The sequence below is a fragment of the Sorghum bicolor genome, chromosome 8 (assembly GCF_000003195.3).
Source record: "Sorghum bicolor cultivar BTx623 chromosome 8, Sorghum_bicolor_NCBIv3, whole genome shotgun sequence".
Taxonomy (NCBI): Eukaryota; Viridiplantae; Streptophyta; class Magnoliopsida; order Poales; family Poaceae; genus Sorghum; species Sorghum bicolor.
The window spans coordinates 775,832-788,787 of record NC_012877.2 but is presented as its reverse complement, the minus strand read 5'-3'; the positions used below and the strand labels follow the sequence as shown (position 1 = coordinate 788,787).

General features: G+C 41.5%; 1 protein-coding gene across 1 annotated transcript; it reads left to right on the top strand.

Annotated features, from left to right (window-relative positions):
* Positions 349-11,895, top strand: LOC8070335 (regulatory-associated protein of TOR 2). Its single transcript, XM_002442621.2, has 23 exons — positions 349-976; positions 2,512-2,614; positions 3,370-3,452; positions 3,542-3,700; positions 3,792-3,908; positions 4,037-4,194; positions 4,326-4,480; positions 4,594-4,738; positions 4,813-4,891; positions 5,005-5,106; positions 5,588-5,671; positions 5,763-5,873; positions 5,953-6,306; positions 6,386-6,557; positions 6,678-7,265; positions 7,349-7,675; positions 7,776-7,896; positions 7,977-8,101; positions 8,177-8,316; positions 8,405-8,506; positions 10,422-10,507; positions 10,650-10,734; positions 10,875-11,895. The coding sequence occupies exons 1-23, from the start codon at positions 602-604 to the stop codon at positions 11,208-11,210; spliced, it is 4,107 nt and encodes a 1,368-aa protein (XP_002442666.1). The 5' UTR covers positions 349-601; the 3' UTR covers positions 11,211-11,895.

The window sequence follows — 12,956 nt, the reverse complement described above, 5'->3', positions numbered from 1 at the left end:
ACATAGTGCAAATTTTATGCAAACTTTATTAGAACGATTTAAGTTCAATTTAATTTTAACTAAGATAAAAACACATCTAACATTTCTAAAAAAAAAGAAAAGGAAAGAATGTATACGAGGGAAAGCAAGAAGAAGAGCACGGCCACGTGCTCGTTCACTGCCTCCAAGTAAAGAAAACCTGGAGGAAAGACAGCAGGCAATTTCCATTTCCACTTTTTATATAGGAGCAAAATATAATTCTCTTTTTCTTTTCCCCCGTCAGTCTCTCTCCTCGGCTCCCCTCGCTGGTGTCGCGTCGCCTGCTTGCTCCCTCCCTCCCACCCGCATCGAGACGCCGCTTCCCGTCCCCTCCTCTCTCTCTCTCTCTCTCTCTCTCTCTCTCTCTCTCCCCTCCCAGCCGCATCCAAACCCTAACCCTAAACCCCTCCCCCACCAACCTCCGCCCAGTCCCTCCACACCCACTGACCTGGCTCCCCACCTCCGACTCGCCACGCTGGCCCGATTCGATCGATGTAGGTGAGCGAGCGAGCTCCCCGACCTCATCATGGCTTTGCCTGCGGGGTGAAGAGAAGAGAAGAGAAGAGAGGCACAGCAAGCGTCGATGGCATTGGGAGATCTCATGGCGTCCAGGCTCGTCCACTCCTCCTCGTCCTCGCCGTCGCCGTCGCCGTTGCGGTCGACGGCGGCGGCCGCGGCCCCGGCCCCGGCGCCGCCGCTGCCCAATCACCACCACCACAACCACAACCAGAACCACAACCATGCCGGGGATGGCCTCCTGGCCGCCAACGGGCCGGAGCCCAGGAACGGGGTGGAAGCAGCGGCCGAGGTGGAGAAGCCGGCGCCCGTGGCATACCTGCCGCAGGTGGTCGTGCTGTGCGAGCAGCGCCACGAGCCCGAGGGGATCGACGAGGCTGCGGCGGCCGCCGCAGCGCCCTCCACCAGCGGCCTCGTCTCCAAGTGGCGCCCCAAGGACCGGGTAATGGGTGTGATGCAGTGTGCTGATGCTGTTCCTTCTGCTTCTGATGATATTATAATACTCCACTATTCGCTGGATTCGGTAACGCCTGGGCTTGGGCGATCCTTAGGATATCAATTAGCTGATTCAGCTTAAAAATGGTAGGTTGGACGCAGCTGCGGCCTGCGGGGCGTGGGAAGTGATTACGGCACCCGCCGACTTAGCAATTTAGCATTTATTTAATCAATTTCCGTTACGGAGTATGAATGGACTGCGGTGCTGTCAGATGTAACTCTAGTGAGACCCTGGAAGTTGCGGAACAAGTAACCGCTAATGCTCACTAGTCACTACTCTTGTGAGCAGGACAATCATGAAACGGTGGAACGAGTTACCGTTTGCCACAACCTAGTGTCTTCCGCTTCTTAAGTGTTCGAAAGGTTGCCGGGGCAGGGCTAAATTATAAACTACTTATTGTATTACTCTTTTACTGTATATGACACTGATCACTTCTTTGTTAATAATAGTTGATACAAAACGAAAATATTGTGACACGGTGTTGCTATGTTGCTATAGCAACACTCATGCAGATTCTTAATTTCATTTACCACCTACTTGTAGCATGGTGATCAGTCTTTCGACCTGTATGTCTCGAATAAAAAATAAACAGTACTATTCTGGGTAACCTAACAGGTCGGATAAATACTGTGATGATCATGGTGTCGTATGCATACCTGCATATAGAACAAAAGTCCAAGCTGTGCAGTCTTTGAAAAGTTTTTTGTATCAAATATGCACTATCACATACCTACATATAATGAATGCTAAGTTGCTAACCCCCACCAAGTTCCAATTGACACTTCCGATCCGTGACTTGTTGGCATCATATCATTGAAGTGAATACTTAGTCTCACTGGGCTGGAGGCTTAAGAGCTTCCACTGTAACAAAGTTGGCATAAAAGTGCATTGTTGTTTCAGGGTCAATGTTGCAATGCTTGAAGCACCAGATGTGAAATAGGGTGTTTCAGTTCATGGCAACAGACATATGTGATTGCTAGATAGGAGGTTTTGACTATAAAGATGAGGTTTATGTACATGGAGTGGAAATCAATTTAACATTATTAGCCTTGAAGTCCTTGGAATAACATTAGAGATTATTGATGCTCTTGGGTAGAGACAATTTCTACACATGTACGAACAGATGTTCCATTTTCCTTATATTCTTTTTGGAATTTTGCAGAACCACTTGGTGCAACTATGTACCATGTAAAATAAGCTGTCCTTTCACCTTTGAGACAAAGTCCCTTAGGTTTGCAGCTTATATTTACTTGTCTAAGGATCATGTTGAAAGTCAACAGCACTGCTGAACTTATTTCTTCTATTTACTATTCTAATTCCATGTATGTTTTTCTTTGTGTATTGGTCTGCCATTACTGATTTAGTCATCATGGATTTGCAACTATTCTATCATTTCTTTTGTCTGGCCATGGGATGGTTTGTTAGTTCTTATAAGTTTTCTGCATCTTTTACATGATCTTTACTAACAATGGATTTTGCAGATGAAGACGGGATGTGTTGCACTTGTATTATGTTTAAACATAAGTGTGGATCCACCTGATGTAATTAAAATTTCCCCTTGTGCAAGAACGGAGTGCTGGATAGGTAAGTTTTTAGTTGATTATATATTTCCAAATTTCAAATTAGTTGAAAAAATTCAGTAAATGAACTGCTTTTCACCATTTGAATGAAATTGTGTCCTTTTTTTTTAACCAATTGCATTTCTAAATGCCAGATGAGAGGATATTGTTAATTATATGTACACAACTAATAACAAAGCCATTTAGCTCCAAGCTTGTTGGGATAGTGTACTGTAGATGAAACCCAACATGAGCACCAACAAGGGGAAACAAAAGGGAAAAATCTTATATAAATATGTACAAAGAATCAACATTATTAATATTATTAAAGGATCTAAAGACTTGTTCATGGTTCAGTCATGTAGATAGCTGATTTCAATGTTCTCCCACCAAAGCACAATCTTTACGTACATTCAATCCTTTCAAATAATTGTTTCTTTCGGTATATTGTTAATTTGAAGTAAATAGCAAGAAGGAAACTATCTGGCACCTACTGTTCCATAGTTTTTAGATGAAAATGATCCCCTTTTAGATTTCAAGCTGACAATTGGAAAGGAATTAATTTTTTCTAGTGTAAGATACTGCATCTATTGGCCATTGTCATGAAGATATATACTTATTTATTAGCCTTTGTAATGACAGTTTTGTCAAGAGTTGTTACCAGATTTTAGACAACAATTGTAACTTACATTTGTTGATAGGTTTGCACTTGATACTGTTATTGCACTTGGTGCAATTTCCTTGAGGTATGTTCATAGATCTTAATTCCTTTCTTTTCAGATCCTTTTTCTATGGCACCTCCTAAAGCCCTTGATACTATTGGAAAAACGTTGCATTCACAGTATGAGCGCTGGCAACCTAAGGTGAGGAGCTTGCTTTCTTGTTTAACTTCAATCTTATTTTGGTGAGGATTATTTGCATCTTCACATCCTATTCCTAACACCACTTGCAGGCTCGATACAAGCTTCAGCTGGACCCAACAGTGGAGGAAGTTAAGAAGCTTTGCAATACTTGCCGCAAATATGCCAGATCAGAGAGAGTTCTTTTCCATTATAATGGCCATGGCGTACCAAAGCCTACATCTAATGGTGAGATTTGGGTGTTTAACAAGGTAATATTATGAAGACACTGTATTACTTGCCGTGCGTGCCTTATAGGTGTCTCTGATAAAATAAAATGGTCGTTTTTGCATTTTGTTGCAGAGTTACACACAGTATATTCCACTTCCAATTACTGATCTTGAGTCATGGCTAAAGACACCTTCCATTTATGTTTTTGATTGCTCAGCAGCTGGAATTATTGTGAAAGCTTTTCTAGAGGTATGCTACATGCTTCTAATTCACATATATCTCTCTGTGCTTGAAGATGAAGGTCATCATGATTTATGGGCTAGTTTTGTTTTTGTTCCGGATTGTCTAATATTCATAGTGACTTTTGTTTACTTCAGCGCCTAGACTGGAGTTCAAGCTCCTCTTCATCTGCACAGAAGGACTGCATTCTTCTTGCTGCCTGTGAGGCACACCAAAGTCTTCCTCAGAGTGAAGAATTTCCTGCTGATGTGTTTACGGCTTGCCTCACAACACCCATCAAAATGGCTTTGCACTGGTTCTCTCTCTCTCTCTCTCTCTCTGTGTGTGTGTGTGTGTGTGTGTGTATTTGCGTGGACAGTTCCTTATTTCTTATTCTCCTTTTCTTAGCATGTTGCTTACATGGGGACATACCTATAAACCTTGCAGGTTTTGTAAACGATCATTACTCCGTGGTTCTCTGGATCTTTCTCTTATTGACCAAATTCCTGGAAGGCAAAATGACCGTAAAACTCTTCTTGGGGAGCTCAATTGGATTTTTACTGCTATAACAGATACAATTGCATGGAATGTTCTTCCTCATGGTATGGTGTGCGCGATATATAATTTTGGGGAACAAGAAAACTAGAGAAGATTATTCAAGTTCAAAATAAATGTCAGCTTATTTTGGATTTATGATACAAGTTTCACTGTGCAGATCTCTTCCAAAGGCTTTTCAGGCAAGATCTTCTTGTTGCTAGTCTCTTTCGTAACTTCTTGCTTGCTGAGAGAATCATGCGATCAGCAAGTTGTTCTCCAGTTTCTTATCCGTTGTTACCCCCAACACATCAACACCATATGTGGTAACTAACCCGTCTCACCCTTCTATTTTTGCATTAACTACCTTTTGTCTGTTTTGTAACATGCTAAATCCCAGGGATGCATGGGACATGGCTGCTGAGATTTGCCTTTCCAAGCTTCCTGAGTTAATTGCTGATCCAAATGTGGAGTTTCAGGTTCTACTCATCATTAGCATTTCAAGAAATATCAGTAGTTTTTGCTGGTATTGTTTTGACATTTGAATACAAGCATTTCAGTATTGCTAATTTCATTCTCTCCTTCAAACCAGCCAAGTCCGTTTTTTACGGAACAACTGACGGCTTTCGAAGTGTGGCTTGATCATGGCTCCGAGGACAAGAAACCTCCTGAACAGTTACCCATAGTTCTTCAGGTAAGACATTTTGGTTTTACACTTATATATAGTTCTTCAGGTAAGACATTTTTGGTTTTACACTTACATTCAAGTCAATTATTTGCAAAACCCAGTTTAACTTTGTAACCTTATTGCCCTTCACTTTTCTGCTATAGTTTTAATTTGGTAAATTTTTTTACATTCATATCTGCTACACCTTCCTATTACAAAAGACTATTGTTTTGGGCTGTGTTCAGCTAACATATTAAAAAAATTTGGATTGTTAATTGCTTACATTGAGATTGGACATTTGAAAATGTTATGGGTAGATTTGTCCCAAAACATATACTCATAATCATATAATTTTCCTATTCTTCTGTACGTACTTTAGTACAACATTACTTGGCAAAGTGATGTTTTCTGGATCATGGCAACACCGAAATGATACTATTTTATGACTGGAGGGATTATATTTCTTTTCTTGTTTTATTTTCCTTCTTACATCTTATCGTTTTGGCAGGTACTGCTTAGTCAATCACACAGATTTAGAGCGCTTGTTCTGCTTGGAAGATTTCTTGACATGGGGCCATGGGCTGTTGATTTGGTTTGTACTGACCTCTTATGCATGTATATTCTTATGAATGCTTGTTGTTTTTTCTCTTTAGTTTTCAACCTCTGGCACTTCATTGTCGTAGGCCCTGTCTGTCGGAATATTTCCTTATGTACTCAAACTGCTTCAAACAAGTGCAATGGAGTTGCGTCAAATTCTTGTGTTTATATGGACCAAAATTCTCTCTCTTGATAAGGTATGCACTCTTCATTGTAATCTTTTGACAGTTCTTTTGTTGTCAGGTGTTTAATATGTAGCTTTTTCCCAAATGACAGTCGTGCCAGGTTGACCTGGTTAAAGATGGAGGACATGCATATTTTGTTAGGTTTCTTGACAGTTTGGATGCTTACCCAGAACAGCGTGCAATGGCTGCTTTTGTTTTAGCAGTCATTGTGGATGGGCATAGGACGGGTCAAGAGGCTTGTATGAATGCAGGCCTTATAGATGTTTGCCTGAGACACCTACAACCTGAGAATCCTCATGATTCACATACAGAACCTTTACTTTTACAGTGGCTTTGCTTATGCCTTGGGAAACTCTGGGAAGATTTCCCTGATGTTCAGCTACTTAGTTTGCAAACAAATACACCAGAAATTGTAATATGTTTATTGTCGGGGCCTCAACCTGAGGTATGATGCCTTCATATCATGTCCACTCTTTCTTTTGCCTACTTGACAAGATACATAATAAACATTTTGGTCTTGCCAGGTCAGAGCTGCTGCTGTTTTTGCACTTGGGACTCTCCTGGATACTACATCAAATGGCGCTGATGATGATTCTGATGATGATGAAAAGGTGAAAGCTGAAATAAATATAGTTCGAAGCCTTCTGCAGATATCTTCAGATGCTAGTCCCCTTGTTCGATCTGAGGTTGCTATAGGTATGTGCATTGGAAAATTATACTGTTTTTCCTGGAGCACTTCTTTTAGTATGTTGAACATCGGGGATTTCTCTTAACCTTATATGGCAGTCAGTTTGAGTTGATCTCTTATTTTTCCAGCGCTTACTCGCTTTGCGTTGGGTCACAACAAACATCTCAAATCTGTTGCGGCTGAGTATTGGAAACCTCAATCCAATTCATTGCTGAAGTCACTACCATCATTGGCAAATATAAGTAATCCAAGCAATGTTTACAGTCCCAACAATATTCTACAAGGCAGCATTGGTCCTGTGCTGAGGGTTGGCAGTGATAGCAGTGCCGCTGGTCGTGATGGAAGAATTTCTACAAGTAGCCCAATTGCAACAAGTAGCATCATGCATGGCTCTCCCCAGTCAGATGATTCTTCCCAACACTCTGATTCTGGTATATTACTGAGAGAGAATGCTAGTAATGGTGGTCTCGGCTACACTAGGTCAAGGCCTGTTGATAATGTCATTTATTCTCAATTTATATCAACTATGTGTTCTTTTGCTAAAGATCCTTACCCAAGAATTGCAACTATTGGTCGGAGAGCACTGTCCCTTATAGGTGTTGAACAAGTAGTCATGAAAAATACTAGATTTAACAGTGGAGGTGCACATCGAGGAGAGACATCTGCTTCAAACTTTGGAATGGCACGCTCTTCGTCCTGGCTTGATATGAATTCTGGTAAGTTATAATCACTTTCCTTACTATGTGCTAGGATGTTGAAACACCTCGAATTCTTGAATTGAGTTTCCTATATTTTGCAGGAAGCAACTTGATAAAATTTAGGACCCCTCCTGTTAGCCCCCCTCAGCATGATTATCTTCCAGGATTACGCCGAGTGTGTTCTATGGAGTTTGGACAACATCCTATAAATTCACCTGATGGCTTAGCTGATCCCCTTTTAAGCTCCGCTGCAGCTCCCAGTAATGCTGAACTAAGTATACTTCCCCAATCAACAATTTACAACTGGAGTTGTGGTCACTTCTCTAGGCCTCTTTTAACTGGCTCTGATGATAATGAAGAAGCAAATGCTAGAAGGGAAGAGAGAGAACGAGTTGCACTAGATTATATTGCTAAGTGCCAGCGCTCCTGTATGTGGACGTACATTAGCCTGCATTACATTCATTCTTCTTGTTGGTTTCCTTGATTATTTATCTGTTTTTTTTTGGTTCTTCACCCTTGGAATATCAGCTTGCAAGATGACAAGCCAAATTGCTAGTTGGGATACGAGATTTGAGTTGGGAACAAAAGCAGCTTTATTGTTGCCATTTTCTCCAATCGTTGTTGCAGCTGACGAAAATGAGCAAATAAGGTGAAGTAATTATTTCAATTAAAAATCCTAGTGCCTGAAATACACTGCCGCAGTTGTGCTGAAGTTCTGTCCCATGCCAGAGTGTGGAACTACGACGATGCGCTGCCAGTGAACTCTTATCAAAACCACAATTTGTCAGACAGAGGGCTATCCAAACTTTTGTTGATCAATGAGCTTGATGAGAGCTTGCTTTTAGCTGCCTCAAGTATGCCTCTCTTCTCTATGTTATTCCTTCTACACTGATCTTCTACCATTGCATTGTCTAATTTTCATGTTGCAGGTGATGGAAATGTACGTGTATGGAAAAATTTTGCTCAAAAGGGAGGACAGAAACTTGTAACGGCTTTCTCATCAGTTCAGGGACATCGAGCTGCTGGTCGCAGTATTGTGATTGATTGGCAGCAGCAATCTGGTTATCTTGTAATGTTCTATACCTCCCCTGTAGTTCTAGTATGTATTTTTTACACATTGCATGTTCTAATTCTTGCTCTCTTTTGTTGTCCAATAGTATGCATCTGGTGACATGTCTTCCATCTTTGTATGGGATCTTGACAAGGAACAACTTCTCAGCACTATTCAGTCATCTGGTGATAGTGCCATTTCTTCACTGGTGAGTTTTTATTGCCATGCGCTCATCAGAGAAACTGGAACATTTGTTCAAGCAACTTATTTGTTATTTGACTAGGCTATATGTTGCACTTTATCACTGAGGAAATAACCAGCTAACCATAGATTTGTTATTCTGAGTTTTGTGTTATGTGGTTCATGCTGTATACTTGATGTTCCGGCCTTATATTAATCAATAGCTTAGAACGTCAATCTGTAACTGTATTTCACTGCTAGTCATTGGTTACCATGGATTCCAGGGGGTTTGTATTTGATAGTCAAATTGTGACAAATAATAATACACATGGTAGAATTAGGTACATCTGCATGCTGAGCTGTTAATAGACGTAAAATGGAGTCACAATATTCCTTCATGAAGATTGATGGTGCACATGCATCCTCCTAGTATTCTAGTAATTGTGTGCACTTCAAAGTTTTTATGAGTGAACGTGGCTTTTGGTGCTGCTTTCTGTAGGAAAAGTTGTGAACTTGTCTCAATTAGGTTGAACAATGTGAGCAAGAATTGAATTTGCCAAGGGATTCACTCTTTTCCAGTGGTGGACCCAGAATTGGGTCACGACTAGGGCCAAATTTTAGGAATGAAAGGGCACATCTACACCATAGTTTATATATGTCATGTAAAATAGCTACTGTGAAGGAAAATTTTCAAATTGAGAAGTTGCTTCAACTTTGAAACTAACATGGAACATACAAAAATAAATACCTAGTGAAAGTTTGGTGCATTGGCATCTTACATGTCCTCATCACTGACCTAAAATTGGACAAGATGTAAGAGTTAATAAGAAAAGGGACAAGCAAAAATGTAACCTTATTGATAATGCATTTGTAACTTGAATGTAACATACCACAAGTACTACTACTAGATAGTTTAGGTAACTTCTTCTACGGGTCTTCAATTCTTGAAATTGATATAAGATGTCATTTTTTAATGGTTGTAAATATAACCCACTCAATATATATACAACATACTGTGCTATGATTCAACCACTCATCCTCATGTTATTCCTAGAATCAATCTTGACAATCTTCATAGCTTAGAAAACCCTTTCTATTGTAGCAGTTGCAACAATTAAAATCAAGGCACATCAATGAGGCGATGAACCAATCTGTATCTAATTTCAGTTTTCACTCCAATTGAATATATACAAAGCAATATATAGTTATATACGAAGACATTTCAACCACTCTGCTTGAGTGCTCTTGGGGGGTCTATGTGGCTGTGCTGCCTGTGCAGGCACCGAGACCCGGGGCCAGGCCGCCAGTGTGACGCTGCCTCCCCTGGAGGCTGTAATCATGCCATGTCACACCGTGCAGTGGTCAGCCAGTCGCCCTGGCTCGCATGCTAGCGCAGCGGCACCTTGATGGTCGCCCAACTCCAGCTGGCCAACCAAGAAATCGATTTGCTAATTTGGCTCACCAGTGCAAGGACTGGTGGAAGGCGAGTGATGGCGTGGTTGTGCGGGGCACTGGCGGGCGATAGTGAAAGCCAGAGGGTCACAAGCCAGAGGAGCGATTGCTGTGCCCTTGTCAGCCTGGGTGGCTGGATGGTGCTGTCTGTTGGGCTGACTTGTGATACTTGGGGTTCCTGGGCCCCGACAAGGGCCATGGCCCTAGGCCCAGGTCCGCCCCTGCTCATGTCATGTCTTAAACTATGTTCTTTTACTAACCAAAAAAATAAATACTATGCTGCAGTAGTCCAATGTGATGGTTTTGTCAGCATATCCTCTTGTTCTCCTTTAATATTTTAAAAGTTAGTTCTCAAGGAAATATTTTTTATCTATAGGTGTGAAATTAGCTGTTTGATTACTTTTATGTATTTGGTTCTTGCTATTGCATAATCTGATTTGCATTTTTTGTTATCAAGTAGCTGAGCATGACCTTGTTTCTTCTTTTTTCAGACTGCATCTCAGGTCTGCTCTGGACATTTTGCTGCTGGTTTTGCTGATGGTTCTGTCAGGATATATGACGTTCGCTCTACTGATAGGTTAGTACAGTAGTATCTACATCCTCTGGCCTGCATTTGATGCATAGGATCCATATGTGCCCTATGAAATGTCCTGCTTTCCTCTTTCTTTTCTGCCACCCTAATTATTTTTACTCTGAATATTCTTTTTTCTATACTGTAGGGTTGTCTATATGGCCAGGCCACATTCACCAAGAACAGAAAAGGTTGTAGGCATAGGGTTTCAACCTGTGTTTGATCCATACAAGGTAAATACTACCACATCTTACATTGCTATGTTTTATCTTTTCATTGTTGAAGCAACTAAGGTATTTTGTAGTTTTCTGGGCTTGATTTTGCTTGAGCTTTACAATTCTCCCTTTTGCACTATTTATTTATGGTATCACAGATTGTAAGTGCATCTCAAGCTGGAGACATTCAGTTTCTCGATGTTAGAAGGGCAGCAGAACCCTACCTGACTATTGAGGCACACAGGGGTTCACTTACGGCATTAGCGGTTCATCGGCATGCCCCAGTTGTTGCTAGTGGCTCAGCCAAGCAGATGATCAAAGTGTTTAGTCTTGAAGGAGAGCAGTTGACAATAATTCGCTACCAGCCATCTTTTATGGGCCAAAGAATAGGCAGTGTAAACTGCCTTTCTTTCCACCCATACAAATCACTCCTAGCTGCTGGTGCTGGTGATAACGCCCTTGTCTCTATCTACGCTGAGGAAAATTACAAGTAAGATGAGGCCTACATCTCATGACAATGCAGCCACAACACAATTGGTAGGCCTTGTGTTTTTGCGAAGTGATGCTCCCCACAGCATGGTCCAGCTAGCTACAAGATCCAGGATGGCCTTGTCACAGAGACGGTGCTGTTTGCATCAAGGCTCTCGGTGCCTATCGCCTGTTGGACGGCGTGTGCAATTTGTAAGATACAGCCAAGATTCGTTAGCCTCCTTGCAGAAGGTTTGTGGAACCCCTACCCTGATCCTGTCATTGAACTCGGAGGCTCCCCCCCCAAATAATTACTCATACCTAGGTTAACCAAAATGTAAATAGACACCGCATTCGGGTTGTCTGTAGCCAGCATTCTTCCTTTTTCAAGTGTAAAAAGGTTTGAAGATGCTTGATATGATAAATCAGGTTTGGTAGGGGCTGCTGCCTGGGCGATTGGGGTTGTGCATATGGGCCCAGGTAGAATGCTTTGCACATGTCTGCTCACAGATGATGTTGAATAGAGATAGATGCATTTGTCCAGCTAATATAGCGCTAGATGGGGTTAGTTATGGTCTGCATGATTGAAGGAATGTTGTGGAGTGACTTGCATTGTAACCATTGGAGTTTGTCCGTTTGTATATATGAATCTTGTCTGTACAGATGTAACCCGTGGAAATGGTGTGTTTTATGTCGGTGCATTTTAATAGAGATGAGCTGAGGTGCTGGAACAGTCGAAGGCTTCAGGTCTTGTGGTCTGTAATTGTAATCCCTGTGATGGTCCCTATGCTGTTGAGCCTGATTGATGGAAGAGGACGCGTGAATCGATTGATTCTCTGCTTCATCGGCATTCTGTATAGCAGATGGCAGCGTCGTTGGATTGATGTGCTCTGGATGGTTGTCATAATAGTGTGTGAGCCGATGTTGTATGGAAGACTCCACTTATAACGTTAAGTGAGCATCAGTTTGCATTTGCAACTATGAAGCAGGGATGTGAGGGAGTAGTGCACTTGAGGCAGCAATGGGATGGGCAGGGCAGGGCAGGGCAGGTAGGTCTTGATACGTTGCTGATGGCCATAATGGAGATTGGAGTAAAAAGATGATTCAGAAGCGCCCTTGGGGATTTCGTTACCAAGCACCTTGAGCTCTGTTGAGTGTTCTGCACTCCTTTGGGACCATATTTTGGCCGCACAGTTCTCCCTGGTGTAGCAAAAGAAAAAACATCTATAACCACCAGAAAAGGAGGCACTGACTATTATGCAGCCTGTTCTGGCCATGGAGATGCACATTTGATATTTGTAGATGTGTTCGTGTTGTAGTCGGGTTAAATGAAGATGAAATGTACCGAGAATCGTGTGTTGTCAAGTGCTACAATTTCCTAACTCGGTTTGGCATGTTGTATTTGGGCCTTGTTTACTTCCGTCTAAAATTTTTCAAGATTCTCCGTCACATTGAATCTTTAGGCGCATGCATAGAGTATTAAATATAAACGAGAATAAAAAATTAATTGTACAGTTTGGTCGAAATTTACAAGACGAATCTTTTGAGCCTAGTTAGGCTATGATTGGACAATAATTACCACAAACAAACGAAAGTACTACAGTGTTACGAAATCTTTTCGTCCACAAACTAGGCCCTGTTTAGTTTGCACCTCAAATTTTTTTCATCCATCCTATCGAATCTTTGGACATATGCATGGAACATTAAATGTACATAAAAAATAAACTAATTACATAGTTTGGTTGAAAATCGCGAGACGAATCTTTTAAGCC

What these genes read in the sequence shown, in the direction of transcription:
- LOC8070335 (XM_002442621.2), top strand. Translation starts at nt 602, where the DNA reads ATGGCATTGGGAGATCTCATGGCGTCCAGGCTCGTCCACTCCTCCTCG. An exon ending in AGTGGCGCCCCAAGGACCGG is followed by an intron (nt 977 to 2,511) that starts GTAATGGGTGTG and finishes TGGATTTTGCAG; the next exon opens with ATGAAGACGGGATGTGTTGC. An exon ending in TGCTAAGTGCCAGCGCTCCT is followed by an intron (nt 7,676 to 7,775) that starts GTATGTGGACGT and finishes TTGGAATATCAG; the next exon opens with CTTGCAAGATGACAAGCCAA.